Source organism: Accipiter gentilis, chromosome 9, assembly GCF_929443795.1.
Source record: "Accipiter gentilis chromosome 9, bAccGen1.1, whole genome shotgun sequence".
NCBI classification, from domain to species: Eukaryota; Metazoa; Chordata; class Aves; order Accipitriformes; family Accipitridae; genus Astur; species Astur gentilis.
Window position 1 is genome coordinate 14,980,723 of NC_064888.1, and position 19,130 is coordinate 14,999,852.

The 19,130-nt window shown below is 37.0% G+C and overlaps 1 protein-coding gene across 1 annotated transcript in view; it reads right to left on the bottom strand.

Moving 5' to 3' along the window:
* Nucleotides 1-981: 981 nt before the first annotated feature.
* The window catches only part of RET (ret proto-oncogene), an 85,751-nt gene continuing 67,602 nt past the window's right edge, over nt 982-19,130 (bottom strand). Inside the window, exons 13-20 of the mRNA XM_049809828.1 lie at nt 17,382-17,489; nt 15,614-15,828; nt 15,383-15,505; nt 12,408-12,478; nt 8,241-8,378; nt 6,196-6,295; nt 4,409-4,556; nt 982-2,519 (exon numbers count right to left, since the gene is read on the bottom strand). Coding sequence (XP_049665785.1) covers nt 2,362-2,519; nt 4,409-4,556; nt 6,196-6,295; nt 8,241-8,378; nt 12,408-12,478; nt 15,383-15,505; nt 15,614-15,828; nt 17,382-17,489 — 1,061 coding nt within the window. The 3' untranslated portion in view covers nt 982-2,361. The remainder of the gene's footprint in view (nt 2,520-4,408; nt 4,557-6,195; nt 6,296-8,240; nt 8,379-12,407; nt 12,479-15,382; nt 15,506-15,613; nt 15,829-17,381; nt 17,490-19,130) is intronic.

Consider the following 19,130-nt stretch of genomic DNA (forward strand, 5'->3'; position numbering starts at 1 on the left):
AGGAAGCACTTCAAGGGAAATATTTACAAAAATAGCTTACACAGAGGACATAAGAAGCTTTCCAATCATGAGTGAATACTTGAAAATAATAATCTATTCCTTACCAACATTCATGAGCAGGAAGGGAGTCAAAAGTAGCTGGATTATGAAATACTTGTAAAGAATTTTTCATTAAGCTGCACTTAATGCAGGTAGCTGAGTATGGCAACTATAATTATGAACAGTGTATGTATTTTATATGCAGAATCTATGTCCGGTAACATAGGTGACAATAACTATTAGTGAAATTTTTCACAGGAATTAATGGTTGAAACAACATTGCCTCATGCTGGAAGTTATTTCAGCATCACTTACTATCCCACTCACCTACTCTACAGCAATGTTGTTCCAGGGCTTTTCAGGTTAGAAACTGGGTGTTTCACATCTCCCAGCTGAACACTTGCTGAGATAGCTGATAAAAAGAAATTCTTAATTTAAGGAGGAATAAAAAATAAAAACCAACCACAAAGTCTTAATGCCTTGATTGCTCATGGGAAATAAAGAATTCCCATTTACAGACATCAAATAAAGGAAAAGGACTGGACAAAGCAAAAAGTTACCACAAGTGCCATTTTTCTCTCCATTTTTCATAGATCTCCAAACAGAAAAAAAAAGCCCATATAATGGGCTTAATTTTCAGTGCCATTTATTTCAAAATATGCATGCTGACAGTTGTGTCATGCCAGTGAAGATCACCGATATATCACAACTGAACCCCTTCTGTATAAATCGCTACATCTGTTTATCGTACATAAGCATTACGGAACATGGCAAATGTTTGTACAAAGAAAAAGTCACTCTGCTTAGTGCTTGTCCAAAACCAGGACAGGATCAAGTATGATATCCAACAGTGAAGTAGTTTAAATTCCAACACAGCACTTTATATCCCACTTTTTGTAAAACGAAAATCTGTGTTCGGGTTTTGGCAGTCTGACTCTCTGGTTTCTGAAATCACAGACTTTAATGGAAACATAAAGTTGATACACAAAACAACATCTGAAAACAGCTAAATTGGATTGTAAGTGACAGGAGCAAGCTTTGGTAGAATTGGATTATTTAGAATAACCATCACAATGCTAACAACAAGTCACTCGGGATTTACGTCCCAACATTTGTAGCAAACAAAAAATTATCTTTAACCTTATTAGATTACAAATAAAGACAAAAGTAGTGCTGATCATTTACTCTTCCACATCGAACACGACCCACAGTCTGATTGTTCTCCCAAATATCAAGTCAGTGTTGTAAGCACAACATTTTTATATTTCACCTTAACAAATTCTGATGACATTTTCCTTGGATAGTTTCACTAACAGTAGAGTTTTAGACCAATTTTGCTGTGCAAGTGTTGTTTACTCATGACTTTCAAGGTAATAGGTTTATTTGGAATTACATCATTGTCAGTGTTCTGTGCATGGCAGTGTATCCAATTTGGAGCTGAGAGGAGGACTCCAACCCACTGAACATGACTGCAACTGAAATCTCTTTACTTGAATTCAATCTAAAAATCCTGTACAGTCTATTTTGAACTCGTAAGAGGAATTATGATTGTACAAGATTGTACTTTTTAACATTAGTAAGATGTAGGTGATAGAAAGTAAATTGTGTCAGATGAACACTCTTGATTGCCATCAGTCTATACAGCTTATCTTGTATCAAATTTATCTCCATTGTGCTAAAGGTAAGAGAAGTTACGACTAATAAAACAAACTCTCTTCTCATTAAGACAGACAATACATTTACAAGACTTCAAATGTTGAATCTCAAGTCCTCTATTGAGTTACTTAATGTTTGCTTCCAAACCAAGATACAGGCTTTGTTAGTGCCAACATCATCGTAACACTTCTCATTTGATAGCAAGCTCAGTAATTTGGGAGCCTACTTCCCCCCTCCCTTCCATATATTGTTTGTGCTTCCTGCTTAGATCAAGTGGTCGTATGCTAACAGCCACTATAAAAGTAGCAGTTCAAGTACATTTTCACATCCAAGCAAGCTGTAACACAGGATGGTCAGTCTAAAAAACAGCGAGAATGAAGTGCAAGGCCATTTGCAGTAAGAAGTTGCCAAATGGAACCATATGCAAAATGGCAATCTAGAAAGAAGTACTGGAACTACAACTCTTATCCAGCTTGATATGTTTTCTGAAAGGGGAAATCACCGATTATAGTCTTCAGCATGAATAACACACTTTAGAAACTACCAATAAAAGGGTTTGCCAATTTAAAAGTTAGTTGTTGATTGTACAAAGAACGAGCCAATGGACTTTCCATTCTTTGCATCTTTGTTCCCCTCAGGAGTCCATTACCTTTCACAAAGAAAATTTTAGCTATCAAACTTGTCCATAAATTTTGCCGCTGAGTGTGAAACCATCCAGTTAGCATATACACTATCATTTGCATATCTTGAAAACACAGAGTTAGTGCCATCGAATCTTGTGAGTGGAACGGGGCTCTCCTCAGGCCAGTTCGGGTATGACATGCCTAAAAATGAAAACAGATAATTTTTTCTGCACTGAAGAACCATAACTTCATGTGCAGACAGTAAGGCCCTTGGCAAAACTCCCTTCAATATTTTAAGCCAGTCCACTGGATTTTGTCCCAAATCAATTCATATAAATGATGTTTCAAAATCCCTGAAGCACAAATTCAGATGTAGGCAAAAACCCTGAAAAAATAAAGTGCTTACTTGATAAAAAATTATATGCACGCACGCACATGTGCATAATAAAAAGCTAATAATTTTTCTTCTGATGAGCCTCCAACTTTCCATAATTTTCTTTTTTAACAATCATGTAGCAATATATTGCTTTGCAAGAGGAAGTTCTTGCTGTACAGGAAGTGCTCCAAGAATTAATAAACCTATTTGGGACAGGATCCAAAGTCTATTCCAATGACTGAGAGTATTTCCATTTACTTAAATGGGCGCCTTTCCGTTGGCTTCAGTGAGGTTTTGGGGACACTCTCACACCCTCACCAGGGATCCCCTGCTTAATTTTAGGAAATCCCAGGAGCACAACTGAGTATCCTGAGCACTCCTGTCTTGATTCCGCATTTAAACGTGTATTTCAGGCGTGTAATTATTTGCATTGAGTCCAGTAACTGCTTCTCAGTTTAGGCACAAGTGATCAAAATGGAAGCAGAGTGCTTAGCACCATGTTGATCTAGCTGTACAAGCAGAGAACCATACCAGGGCCAAGATTTTCAAAAACAGAAATCTGATTTTGTTGCTTATTAAGCATTCGGCATCTGCCATCAACCTCGGTGGCAACTTTTTCTGTTACTGCATTCTTTTAACAATCCGGCCACTAAGTGCCACAAAGTGAACGTGAGTTGGGGGAACCTATTAAAGAAAATTATAGCTAGGGTATAGATCAAAAATAGACCCAAAGCCATGTATTAGTGGCAACTTCTAAGCTAAAAGTTCCAACTTTTCAAAAGTCATACTGCTTTAAGAATGAAAAAAAAATCCGTGATGTTAGTAAATATCTAAAAACATGTCGAATATTTAATCAGGAGACAAAATGTAGGAGTTTTGGCAAGAACCATTTTTACTGTCCATCTCACCATCACAATATGAAAGCATATGTTCTTTTTAAAAACACTTGCTACATCATTCAATCAAGGTTTAGTACTGACATTTTCATAATAAATCAAAGGACGTGAAAACAGCTGAGTGTATTTTCAAAATGCCCACCATTAATTCAATTTTCAAAGGACTTTACATGTTGATTTAGTCTGTATATAATACTTATATACAGTATTTCTACCTTCTGTATATAATACTCTGGTTTCATTCTATGATACATTAAATAGACATTTCAGCTTATGGATCCAGAATGCATTAACAGCAGCTGAAATTTAGAAATCCCTATTGATAAAACGAAAAATGTTGCAGATGGGTGCTATCGTTGAGCTATGGCAAAAAACAGCATTGGAAAAGAAAAATAGTCTATTGCTTAAATTAGAGGTGCAGAATCTAACATACTTTAAATGTTCCTAGCCTCCCCCAACAGGATAGTTGAATTAGATACTCATTAGCATTTTATATTTCCCCTGAGAATACTTCCCTGATCTTTTTTTCTTTTACTGTATGATATCTAGTCATTTTACTTATTTTCACATCCTTTTAAAAACATTTATTTTAAACACCGCTGCGAAATGACTAAAGGATGATCCTGATGCAAACTTTGACATTTACCAAAAGAAAAAACAAACAAACAAAAAAACCCAAAAGAAGCTTCCAAGCAAATTTTGATTGGCTTCATTCAGACAACAAACACTGTAATGGGGTTACAGAGTCTGAGAACAGTGCAGAAGAAAAATCATTTTTTTGTGTTGCTAGAATCTAGTAAATGCATGTGAAATTCTACCATAGAGTTTGTTTTCAATCCATGTGGAAGGGAGGGTTCGAGGGAGGGGAGCATTATTACAGTCCACGAGTGGTGTCTCCTCTTCTGAGAGCCCATCATCATAAAGTAAGGAATCAGAAGGTGTGGAAGCCGCAAGATCTAAGTAGTCCTAAGAAGTGAACACAGAAAAAGCTGGGTTAACGTACGTGGCAGTGTTGCTGGTTGGGTATAAAGGCTAAATGTGCATCTGGTTTCTTTAAAACGAGTAGCTACAGACCCCACGGCATTTGTCTTTTGATAGTACCTCTGGCACCCGCATAGGGTCTCCCTTTCAGCAACCATAGCATCTCTGGAAGTATCTGATTTGCCAGAACACTAGACATACTAGGAATACTTCCCTTACTTAATTCAGTAAAATAACCAAGAAGTTAAAGGGCTGTGCTAGCTGATTCGTTTGACCTTCAGTTTCTGTTATGCCCGATAGACACATATGCCTGAAGTATAGACAGATAGATAGATACCTATAGGCGCTTAAAGGAGAAGGCACTCAGATCTTCTAATCATTTTACAAAAGCTATTACATAATCATGTATAAAATTAGTTGTGTAAATATTGCCAAGTAAAGCTTTTGCTGCTGCTGTTCTAAAACGAAATATTTAGGTCAGCCATAAGAATTCATAGGTTTTTGTCTATGCTGCTGAATTGCTTTGATGCAAAAAACAAACATGAAGCATTTTCAACTATCTAAAATATACTTTTTCCTTTCAAAATGGACTTTCCTTTGCAAATTTACTGAAATTAAACTTTAAAAAGGTAAAGTTACCCAATTTTATAAATTGAAACATCTTCAGAATTTTTAATTCAGAAAGGCAAGGAGAAAAAATGACTAATTTGTCGAGCGCTCTTTTGGATTATCTTTGGTTTTAATGATGAAAATTTCAGAAAACATGCCGGCCTCTGTATTACATGTCTGTCACTGGACATGCAGATTGTTTGCCTACCAATTCGCAGCAGCTGTAAGTTAGTGGCTGATAAGTCAGAGTGATTTAATGTACAGCCTATACCTTTCACTTTGCCAGTTTTAATTTAGAACTTATTTTTACATTCACATTCTGAACAAAATTGTTCGCATTTGTTTATTAGTCCCATTTGCACCCAATGTAAATTCCATCCCATTCTCAAATCTGGTAACAGTCACAGGATTTCCTCTGTTTTCATTTGTAACTGCCTCCCTTCCCATAACTAGTAGATTTTTTTTTTTTTTAATTATGTGTTTATGGACAAGTAGGAACGTATACATTTTATAAATATATGCAACTTGGACTTATTTTTGGACCTCAGCATCCATTCATTCAAAAAAATTCTATACAGCATTATAACAGTTTTAAAGTAATTCAGAATGGTGGAATCATACAGCTTTTGTATCTCTGTTGCTATCATCACGTAACTAAATCAGATTCAAGGAAATACTGCATTCTTCTAGTTCTAGGCTTCCTAGGGTTATTTATTCAGGAGTGCAATTTAGGAGTAACTTTTCACAGTAATTTTTAATTTTTGTTTTTAAATTAAAGAAACCAGACAGATTAAGGATAACTCATCTGCATTTAGGGTTGATGTCACCAAAGCCACTATATGAAGTAGCACTGTTTTCAAAAAACTGGATGCATTTGGAAGAAAGTAGATATGTAAATGCTTCAAAATTTGATGAAAAGTAAATTACTTTTTTTACAAAAAAAAAGCACAGTTCTCTATATTCAAACTCAGAGGCTCACAAAAACTTTCTAAAACTCATGCTTTCCCACACTTACCCTACTCTTCACCATCATTTTCTCTAGTTCCTTGCTGATCTCAGCAAACGTTGGTCTTTTATCGGGTTCTTGCTTCCAACAGCGCAACATCAGGTTGTACCTGTGACCCGCCGCAAAGTGAAAAAAAACCCAAATTGTTAGAAGTGGGTCATGCTTCTGTGGAAATAATTTATAGTATTGAAGTTGAACTGTGGCATGAAGGCCACCCACAAGTACATCAATCTTTGTTGTGTGTTCTGTTAAACATTCCCTTGAATCAACAACTGACATTCAGAAGAATGGGCTTTTACTTTCATCAGTCTTTATGAGTTTAAATGATGATACACTTGGCTGTCCTTGAAGGACTGCAGTCTTAGCTTTCTTTCATTATTTTCACTTTATCAAAGGACCACCTCATGTCTAGGCAGCATACCAGATTTCTAATTGATTTCGTTTGCATATGACACTGAAGAAATTGCATATCATCATGGATGTGCATATCTCAACCTGAAAAACTCTGCTGCTATATCAGAAAGTAGAATTTTGTTCTTCATTTGTTTACATTCTGAAAAGTTCCTGTAAACTTTTCTTCAGTGAAGCCTAAGACCATTTGCACAAACTAACATTCTTTTGATTACTTCTATTATCGTTATTTTGATTATATCTATTCTTATTCTGTCTTTAACTGCCTTCTATAGCATACAGCATGGAAACAAAAGGGAGCAGAATTAAAGTTTTATAGTTGAGTGACTATCGGACAGACAATGGCCAAGTTCTGGATGTGTAACTCTCCAACCTGTATCGTTCACGTTATTTTTCTAACTCAAGTGTTTTCAGGACTAAGTGATCTAGCCACAAAAGTACTCTAATTGTGGAAATAGTTGCCTACAGGAACTATAGCAAGCTATTGAAAAGCATTGCATTTTTTGCCCTCATCTGTGATCTCTCTCTTACTTAACCGGGTAAAGCAGAGAATGCAATTTAAGAAAAACAGTCCTTGAAGTGGGCTCTCAAAGGCTGTCAGAAAAATTTCTGAATAAACCAGAAAAAATCTGAACCAGTCAGAAAAACCATGATGTGGCTTGAATAAAAAAAAGAGACGCAGATGTGGTCAGCTTGCCTAACCTAATAATTATCAATGAAATAACATATGTTTGAGGAATGAAGTCTTATTCCCTGTTGAGAAGAAACAAACAAAAAAAATTCAATATTAAGTATTTGCAGGAGGATATTTGCCAGTGACATTTGTAAACTTCTACCCTACCCTAAATTCAGAAATGCTTTATCTTTTTTTCTCTGTATATGGTATTAAAAAAAAATAAATTATAGTATTTATACTGTATTTTCTCACCCCAGATGTGGACAAAGCATGCTTCACATTGAAAATCAGTCAAAAGAGATGTCAGAGTGATTATAGCGTGGTAACTTTCTAAAAAAAACCAAAACAACTGACCATGACCAGATTTGCAGGCTGAACATATCATCATGCCTCATCTCCAAATGCCATGGAAGAACCACAGAGAGAAGATTTTTCACATTGAGAGTGTTTTAATAAATCAGCCAATAAAATATGAACTGTCTCCAAACAGAAAAGAAAATGCCATGGGCTTATCAAGTCACAGAAAATTTGTGTCTTCTAGGGTATAGATTTCTGGGTCAAGGTATCATTTCTCCTATGTAGTGCCAGGACTACTAATAGACAATGACTGTGGATGGAACATCTATCTCATTTTCAGAAAAGTACTGAAACATTTTCTTGACTATTTCAACTACCACTGTTTTATGAAATTCTCCTCCTCCCTCCACCCTTAAAAGTTTTGAATATTCAAACTCTTTTAATTGTTTGGCAAGTGTGTTATTCGGTATCCTACAAATATTTTGGCAATTGTTTTCCTGCACTTAACTGTTCACTAGTTTCATTACATTCTTTTAAGCACTACATATTTTGATTATACCTCCAAGATATACAGAATAGTATTTACGTGGTATTTATTTAAACCTTTTTTTTTTAAATGTATTTATTCAAGAGATGTTTTATGAGTCTAATCAGATCAAGAGCTACTTACATTTCTTCACTGCAGTTTTCTGGTCTCTCCATTCTGTAGCCTGTTTTTAGGAGGTTAAAAAGTCTTTCGGGAGCAATACCTGGGTAGGGATTGCCTCCCAAAGTTACAATCTCCCATAGCAGAACTCCAAATGACCATCTGAAAAAGAGAAAATGAGTTTTTATTTAGAGTGGTAGGTTTCAAGAGCTTAGTGTGGCTTTCACCTAACATATCTCTTTCCAGTGTTTTGAGAACCCAACTGAATTCAAGACATTGCTGAGCCAGAGGGGCCGTACAGATGCATACAGGGCCGTCCTTGTTCCCAAATACCTTCATTAAAAAGATTAGCAACCAAGACTGTAGAGATAAGCGATACCCCTCTTTTATCCATTGACAAAAGCTAACTGTATCCTGGCCAGGCCCATCTTCTCTAGACAGCAGAAAGATAAAGTCTTTCCCATGGTGGCCCAGCCCAAAGGCTTGTTTCTCTTTTGTACAGTGCTCCTGGAGGTGCCTCTCTTTTTCCTTTGGCTACAGAGGGAGTCTAACCTTCCTAATTAGCCCTTATAGTCCTATTCAGAAATAATTGTCTAAATTACACAGGCCGGCTTAACCAGTTACCAACAGATTGGTTTGCTGTCTTGACTGTGAGATGGTGTTTCTTTATATGCACAATGTGTTTATTTCAATCGTAAGCAGCACCCTTTGATTTCAGCTGGTCTGTTGGGCCATTTCAGTGATTCAGGACTTAATTTTCTTCTTAAGAGTTGATGAAATAAGAGGAAGGAATTTATTTGGGAAACACCAAATGCCTAAAATATAGTTTAACATAGAACAGAAGACAGAAGAAGCTCTTCTGAAATGAAGAGAAAAAATGGCAACTTTTTTAACCTACTTTATCGATGAGCTCAAACAGAAAGACCTTGCTCAATGGGTTGGAAATATTTAGACAGATTAACTTCATTCATTTTTGGAGGGTAGGCCAGGAGAAGAGAGGCAAAAATGTTTTTCTTTCCTTAGCGGAAGGCTTTTTCGAGACACAAAGAAACTGCAAATTTACTCTGAACCTGCTCAACTGACAGAACTGCCAAAATTTGGTTGTTCAAAATGAAGGAAACCAGCCAACGCTGTTTCACTCAAAGGGGATACCCAATGGGATGCATCTGGAAGCAAAACTACATACAATTTATGACAACTGTTAGCTTTTGTGCTCTCATCATTGGGTCATTTCTGTGAAAACTCCACTTTTAAGAAGATTTTAGGAAGTGTTACACACCTAATGCCAAACAGCAGTGTCTAATTCCCTTTGAAAATTCCATCTCAAAATGTTAGCCACAAACCTCACCTCCTGTCTGACTACATTCTACCTGTGCTTCTCACATTTTGAAGAACAATGGTAACCCCAAAAGTACACCAGTAAAACTTCCAAAATGGGCAGAGAAGCCAAAGTGAGTCTCACACAGTCCTCAGTGGTATGCTGCCATTTTTCTCCCTAATGCCATTCATGGAATTAATTTTTAATCACTCTGCACATTCTTGAAAGCTAATGAATATTTATAGCATTTTCATAGACTTCATTAATATATGTCCTCATACCCTTTTTGAAGCCAATTATGCTCTGCCATCAGGTTATAATTCTGTCCATGATTAATTCAAATAAACTTTGTAGCGTGGCAGGTTTTATTTTTAAAATCCACCTCTACTGCATAAGAGGAATTTTACAGAATATGGAAGGAGGAATCAGATGAATAATTTCTCAGTTAAAGTTGTTTAGTAAATGGGCATATTAGAATAGAATGCTGTAGAATGCTGCAATGCTTTCAAATCATTATACAAATTAAGTACTATGGGAGGAGAAATGGGAGATGAAAAATTTCCAATTGTCATATGTTTATTGCTGAATAAAAATGTGATCAGAAAAAGCCAAGAAAGAAAAATATGGGAAGAGGAAGACAGTAGGCTAGCTTTCCACTGATGTCATCGACTTCTGAAGCAAAAATGGGATTTTGTGAATGCTGGCAAGTGATACTGCTATTAAGCACGGCTAACCACTAACTACACAGAAAGGCTTTAGAAGGAAGAGGCTGGAAAACAGAAACACAGAGTATCAGAAAAAAGAGCATATTGGAATGGTTGTTGAGTATATTAATATATATGTTCACCTAAAATATAATTGCATCACCATGAACAACAAAGAATATTCATAAAATAGTATTTTCAGTGAGTGTAATTATCTAAAATATCAATCAATGCTGCAAAAAAGTACTTCATTTATCAGTTTGCTGCTGTTGGAATGGCATTCATAGAACCTAGTGCTGGAGAGGATTTGCTTTGCAACACTATGCATGTCTCAGTACTGTTTCGTAGGGACATGGCTAAATTAGGAGTTGCTATATAACACTCTTCAATTACTTCACATATAAAAACATGAATAGTGAAGGTGACCTCACCAGTGAGTCAAAGGCACTGTGTAAGCATGGCAGATATTTAGACCTTTTACACCACTGTATTGAAGCGGACCTACAAAGAACAATGCAGTGCTCTGTTAAGAACACCTAATGCATCTCCAAGAAAGCTGGTAAATCAGCACGGGTTTACATGGAGATACTAATCCAGATCTGGGAAGCAGTAAAGCTACACAGCACCAGCATGCTGCCCAGGGCTCTGAGCTAGCTTGCTTGACGCCCGCTGGGCGATCTCTGCGTGGCATTATATCACGTGTACAAGAGATGGGCTCCTGGGCTTAATAGCAGCCCATCAGGAAAACAAACAGGGAGGAATGGCCTTGGATCCAGAAGATCAACCAACAATCAAAGAAGAGGCACTTACATGACAACACAATCTGTTCTGGCCCCAAACCATAGTGACAAATCTGTTTTGCAGAAAATTAAGAAATTAAAAATACGCTAAGAAGTTTTTAATTTAACAGTTCTCTGGGGAAAGTCATTGCAAAGATGCTCTGAGGAGGATAAAAAGACCCAGAAAAACCTGTAAGCAGACCTAAGTAAAAGCGACATTCTCCTGAGAATTACCCCAATGCTTTTCCTTTTCTTACTCCAAGTGAAACAAAGTAAACGAAAATATTTTGGAAATTCATTTTGTAAAGAATTTCCAAGGCAAGCAAAATATTTTACTTCACTAAAACTGCTCTGATCTACAGAGAGAAGAGTAAAAAGTGAATGCAGATAATTTTAGAAGTACAACTCAAAAGGTTTCTATTTGCACATACTGCTGTTATCAAAGTGTTTTCCCCCAAAGTGAAACATCATTGAGATTGGTAGGTTTTACTTCATTTGATTTTAATGAAAACATTACTTTAGTCAGATCCTCTTTCAAGGGAAACTTGGAAGGTATGAAAATGCTACCTAGCAGAAAATCAGGCATATAAGTATAGCTGCTTTTACAGTCCCTTAGAGGTTTTTCTCCTAAATAAATAGTACGTAGTTTTACAGTGTCTGCCTGGTGACTAGTCACAAGAATCATTCATCCCAGAAAGAAAGAAATGAAAGTATCTGATCCTGAGTTAAATGTATACAAAAATTCCTCTGCCTGTCTCCTTACCTATCAGACATGAAGACAGCTTAGCTGTGGTTGCTTTACCACCTAATCATCACAGGTGGAGATAGGAGCATATCCATCTTCAGGATCTCTGTTTTCCTAGTCATGCAAATGAACTTGCATCTTTGCACTGGAACCAGAGTATTCCCCTAAGGTCTGAGCTGGCTGTCATTAAAATTAATTGGAGTTTTGTCATTGATTTCAATAGGAATTAGGCCAGGAGTTAAATTCTTCTTCCTTTCTCCCTACCCCATCCCTTACCTGCCAGCAAGTGTTACAGACAAGTAATGAACAGGAACTGGGAAGTTTGGGTATGACCATTATCTTTAGCAAAGACTAATAATTTGTGTCTATATATTCAAAGGCAACCATGTCACATGAACAGACCCAACCCTTGTTGATTTCAACAGGAATTATGTACCTAAATACCTCTGATAACCTTTTCTTCAGATTTAATTCAACAGCAAAAATCTTGGGTATCATTGCCAGCGGACAGTGCCATCTAGGCTGTGCTCTTCACGTCTCCTCGTAAGAGTAGCAGCTTTGGCTACTATGCACCTTGTTGTGCTTCCTCCCTCATCCCCTTAAATAAGTACATACACCGTAAAGAATGCAAGAATTTACACTTACACATCACTTTGTGTTGTATAGATATGATCAAATAGGGACTCTATGGCCATCCATTTAACAGGTATCCGACCCTAGGAGGAAAAAAAAGCAACAGTGCAATTACTGGTCAGACAATTAAGTTTCCAGGTGGAAAACCAAGGTTTTTATTTTCAAAACTGTAACAGGTAGTCTATCCATACTCTAATATGTTCCAGTGGACTGAATGATTTGGCATTTCATAAGAAAAACAGTGAGGAGAACAATTGTAAGAGCTTTTGAAATCACTCATTCATTTCCTTCCACACACTTCAGTAATCTAATTACATACAGTAAGGTGGTGTGGGTTTTTTCCAGATGGCCACCAGTTAACATCAGATAAACTCAACTCTCCTTTTAACAAACACTTTCATCCAAAGAGTTATATTCTTCAAACGTGAACATCTGTCTTCCCATTGCTTTTTGGAAATGTTCAAATGCAAAAATGATGGGGAAAGATGATTAAAGAGGAAGAGCTATCTTGTTTATATCAGGGATGATGCATAAATGGAAGCACCTAGATGTTAAGATACCTTTGGTTTCAGTGGTTTCAGAACTGTACCTGGACAGTCATATTCGGTTACTGGTTACTAAATTGAATCTACAAATTGCTACTTCCACTGGCAGAAATTCACTGATGAAATCTGAGAAATCTGCCCCAGATATTCATGAAAAACTAGCTTTGCAAAATTTTCAAGATGTTTCATAACCTTCACAATATTGCTAGCATTCTTGTTCTCATGAAATTCATATATATATATATATATATATATATGCGCAACAACTGTTTCAGTAGGATTTGAAAGTTATCCTTCTTCCTCTCAATTTTTTCTTTTCCCTGTTTCCCTATGCAAGCAGACAGATGCTTGTTAGGTTCCAAGTAATACTCTGTCGACGCACGTCTCAGAAGTAAAGAGAAAATATCCATTCAGTACATCAACACCCCGCCAAATAAAATGAGACTGCTTTTATGTAAATGCATCATTTTTAAAATACAGAGCAACTGGTATAGATCAAAGTAAACCACATACAGCAGAAGATAGCTAAATGAATGTGCAAAGCCCTTTTACATATGATCATGTCTTCCAAAAGTTTTTTTTTCTTTGCAACTTATTTTGACTTAAGAAACATCCACACAAACTGGCCTGAAAAAACAGGGAAAGCTAAACTGAAAATTCACAGTATTTATGGAAATCTTTTCATTTCAATTCTAAAATTTTCACACACAAAAAATTCTGTTGGCAACTCTTTCGTATTAAGTCAAAGAGGGAACTGAACCAACACTACTCGTCTTGGAAAGAGTCAATAAAAAGTAGTGTTAGTGAATGTCACAGTCTAGCTTGGGATTAACTTGTAAAAGTTCTGCTGATGTCGGTGCCACGTGGATGCAAACAGGCAGAAAGCAGAATTTGGCTTGCTGTATTTGACAGTATTTTTTACAAGAATAAATAAATGGCAAGGCTTAACTTATCTTCTTAGTCTCAAAGTTATTATGCTCAAGAGTTTCTTTTCAGGAAAGTCGTGATGTGACTCAACAACTTGTCTTTCCATCAAATTTCCTTTGCACAGTCCTGCAGGTGAAACATTACCATATGCTGAATCCTGCCATGAGCACTGCGAGCAGACAGAACTGTATCTAGGCACCTGACAATAATTCACTGTGGCAGGCAAAATAGAACTGCTTTAAATAACCTCTGGCAGGTAGCATTAGCTCCTAATCTACCCTGACCTATGATGGACCATTTTGGTTAAGATTTAGTATCTTTCAAACATTTGGAGGTATTTATTTGTAGGAGGGCTTTGCTTCAAGTCTTCTACATAGATGTGATCATTCCTGAATTTAGGATCTTTGTAGAAATCATCTGCATTTTTTTCAACCCCTTGGAATTTTTTTGTTTATATTTTTAATTATGAATAGGAAAAGAGAGAAAAATGATGGGGTTTTTTTGTTTGTGTTTTCAAGGAGTGTGATGGGGAACTGGATAAATGAGAGGGCCCACCTCATTTAAAAATGGGCTGCCCTCTACCTGTAAAAAAGGTTACTACTAAAAAGTTCCTGCAATGAAAAAAGGTGTCATTCTTCTGTATTTACATTAACAAAACATGCTATTTTTAAGCATCCTGTGTGAACTCTCTAGCCTTAAGAAAAAGAAATAATTTACTACAGTCTATGTGGCACATTGCTTTTGAAAAACAGCAGATCTCATCCTGTTTTTACGTATTGTCTTGCACTTTTTCTCAGGATCACAGAACCGCTGAGGTGGGCAGGGACCGCACCCCTCTGCTCAGAGCATGGTCAGCCACAGCAAGTTTCTTGAGACTGTTTCCAGCCAGGTATTGAGTAACTCCAGGGACAGAGATTCTCTGGCCAGCCTGTTCCAGTGTTGACTCACTGTTACGGTAAAGAAGTTTTTTCTTTTCTTTAAATGGAATTTCTCATATTTAAAATAGCTCCCATTGCCTCTTGTTCTGTCACTGGGCCACAACGAGAAGAGCCTGGCTCTGTTGGCTGTATTCCCTCCCATCAGGTATTTATACACGTCAATAAGATCCCCTGAGCCCTCTTTTCTCCAGGCTAAACAAACCCAGCTCTATCAGCCTCTCCTCGCATGTCAGGTGCTCCAAGGCCTTAACCATCAGAGTGACGCTTTTTTTACTTTTATTAACTTTTACATATTAGAAATCAATCAGTTTTGTTGACGAGTCAAAAAAAAGAGGTGGAGGTGGTAATGGTGACTTAAATATGATACATCTTTTACATACATACATATATATTACTGTCCCACCGATTAAAGTCATAATTTCGCTTCATCTTCATTTTTATTTCTTCAACATAGAGAATTATTCTAACTTAATAAAAAATAGCTATTATCTTTTTCTTCTGTGCTCAAGTCTACAGTATAAATTCATTCTCACTATTAGGTAATAATTCCCACTACTGCTTTTAATATGCACTGTACCTTGCTCCTCTTGACATATGAATCTTCTTCATATACATCACGGGAGAGGCCAAAATCAGAAATCTTCATTTTGCGCCCTTCTGCCACCAGTACATTTCTGGCTGCTAAATCACGATGGACGAGCTTTAGGAAGAAATCAACAAGAGTGTTTATGCTTCTTGTGGAGGAATCGACTGCTGACATGTCTGTCTATCACAAGGACATGCTCAGATCACTATTACACTGCCCTACCTTCATTTCTGCAAGGTACTGCATTCCTCGTGATATTTGCCATGCAAATGATATCAGATCTCCCATTGTTAAGGCTCTCTCATCAGGGTTATCCAAATAACTTGAGTTTCTGTTGCCATCACTACCCACATAGCTTGGTCCTACTTTTCGACTTTCCCTGAGAAAACTGCGCAAGGAGCCATATTTAGCGTATTCCACAATTAAATATAGTGGGCCTGAAATAAACAAACACACTGCTAAGCAAACAATTAATAGATAACCATTTTATTTTTTTTTCAAAAAAGTCTCTTCTAATCAACACATTGTTTTGAACAACCAGAGGCTCCAGACACCTCTGGCCTTTACATAAAAGGCACTGAATCAGCCACAGAATACTTTTAGCTTACATCCTCTATGCAAAGGGAGTGAGTTTCAGCCTAAATCAAAGCAGAATTCAGGCTCTTGCCTATATTGCCTCATCTAGATCATCTGAGACTAAAAAGAGACAAACTTCTTAGAAATCAGATCTGTGAAACAGCCTAACTTGGAGAAATCTAAAAAAAATAATAATAAAAAAATAAAATTCTGGAGTGTGTGATACTAAGCTCACAAATCATCTGCTAATTCCAGTGCTGTATTTAAGGTGCCTTTTCAGAGCACTTAGAAACATTCTGACATTTCAATCCATTAGTTTCTCCTCCCCATTACCCACATGAATAATACCCACTCAGTGCTTTAATGCTAAATACATTTGTCTGCTGTATCAAAGCCCTCCCACCTCATACGCTAATGAATTAGCTTGATATTTATTAAAAGCCTGTGACTCAGAAACAATTCATTTCCTTTGGGATGAAAAAATACATTGTACTGAAAAGAAAAAAACAAAACATCCCACCCCACTGGTCCATTACCTTACTAAGACTCAGAGATGACTCAGTCCTGAATTATATTCTCTGTCTACAACTAAAAGTGCCACTTGCAACAGAACTGGGTGGGCACAGAAGGCAGGCCCTTGCCCAAGGTTGCAACATGCACACTGTGCTTTTAGGCTGTTTAATTACAGATGCAAAAGGAAGAGGATGTTGCCATGTAACTTCATTTAAAATGAACAGCAATCATTCAGATCAGTTCCTATGCACAATGAAAATTTGCTTCACTGGCAATTTATAATACATATGTCTGAAAATTTTCCCCTTGAAATATACCTTTCAATGACTGTGGCTTTTAGCAACTATTTCACAACAAGAGGAAGACGATGGTTTTATGATAGAGGAGGAAAACTGAGTATCAATCTAACCATCCAGCTATAGTTTAACAAAAGGATCTGTACGAGGTTGGTTTTGTTTTGGTTTGGGTTTTTTTTTTCCAAAGGGAGATCTCACTCCCTGGCTCAAGTCTTAAAGCATTGTTTTAGTATGAATAACAATACTGAAAACTCCATTAAACTTTAAATATAACCCATATTCAAAACCACTTACTGAGCATCAGCTTAATATAAAAATATATATTGATTGGAAGAGAATTGGTAGTAGATTGGTTAAATTTAAAATCGCTTCAGAATCAAAATGTGTATTGAAGAAAACCACAGGAAAAATGCTTAGTTACACTGAATTAGCATTTCCCCTTCCCTTCAAAAATTGCTTTTCTTATATGTCCCTCATTTTTTCAGCGAGCAGCAAATTTTAAAAGTGCTCAGCAATTACTAAGCAGCGGTCCAAACCCATCAATGAACTGCTCTTTATTTCCTTGCTTGACATTTTCATCTTAATAACAAGCTTCTAATATTTACCATCTTGACTGCAGGCTCCATAAAGTTTGATGACATGAGGATGGTTCACCTGTTTCAAAAGGTTGAACTCTGAAAGTAGATCTCGCAGCTCACTCTGGGAAGCATTTTCTGCAGAAAGCATCCAAACACACAGTTGTGGTTAGGAAAGCGTTACTCAAGAGTTCTCTATGTACTGTCTGAAGTATGAGATCAACCATTTCTCCTGGAATTAGCAAGAAGTTGGAAAACTGTGTACTTTCCCACAGGGGAGAAACTTCCCCATCTCCACTGTCCTGCAGTCATTCGTATCAACCAAGTGAACGGGACTGCTGCTGTTCTGGCGCGGTAACCCGCTCTAATCATCACTCTGCCCTGATACAAATGACTACAGAAAGAGTAGGTCAGCCAAGAATCAGGACCAGAGTCTGTAATGTCTTGCAGATGCCGTGAAATTATTACAGACCTTTTCTAGTGTTCTGAAGCAACTTCTGAGGGTGAATCGGTGCAATCAAAGCTTCAGAAGCGTAGGAAAGCCAAGATTTTATGTTGCTCAAACAAAAAAAGACTCGCTCAGTAAACTCCCATGACATAGCCCTCCTACTCCTAAATACATTTTCTGATAGAGTAAAAATCCATTAATCTATTGGCTTACACTTGTAGCACACATCCAAGTTTAGAGTTCAGAAGGGAAACCTACAGCTCAGATTGATTTTACTGGGAGACATGTATGCAGACTTCGCTGATGTCAGTGGGAATCATACAACAACATATAGCCCCTAGAGGCTTTCTTAGCCTTTCAATAATTTTGTTTTTGCAGAATTATTCTAACAAACTTCCTCTTTGAATGCACTGGGACGTGAAGGAGATCCCTAGTCATAAAGACACCACAGGTCAGAGATAACTCTTTTTCTACCTCATTCTTAATCTCTCTGACACACAGAGCCTCCCTGGAATAGTTCCTACAGAGTGTCATTACTGGGGAGTTGACAAGTATGTGGTCACCTTTACTTAACACTAATAAAAAACAAGCTCAGCTTCTGCTCTTTGGTACTGTACTGGATGTTTTTCCATAAAGGCTGTAAGCACCAAAGGATTTATTTACATATCCGTTTAAAATATGTGTGCTAATAGTTTGCCCTGGTCATGATAATTTTTTATTCTGTTCTACTATGTGTTTGTATCTGCTATATATTATCTTATAGTCTGAGCCTGCACTTAGACTTCAGTCTTCTTCTCCAGGGACTACAATATCAGATGGTCTCTCACTACTGATAGGGACTACAAAAATATGCATTTATGTAAAACAAAAATGAACAATATCAACTTAATACCTGTGAGAAAGTCCTATTTTTCTAGCTCTGGAACTGTGTAGCATATGCAAGAACAGAACAAAGTACCCCGTGTACCATGCCTGTTTGTCTGCTGGAAAAAGTAACTTTGATAGTACACAAATGGAGACAACTAGCTCTGAAGCTTTATGCCCCTTGTTTCTACAAATTGTGAATAATGTCTATTTACGTATTGGTTGGTGTTTGCCCCTTTAATTTTATTGTAATGAGGGCATTTGTATCATGCAGGAGGTCAGATTTAATTCATATGAGAAAAGTGGTAATAATGGGCTGAAAAAAATTATCCCTCTGTTCCTTTAAACCTCCATCCATAGCTCCAAGACTATTTTGGCTCAGCTAATTACTTACTGCTCCTTCTTCCCTCCCCAGTAGATAATGCCAAGTTGACAAAGTAGGGAGAGTCCTACCCTGATCTGTTCTT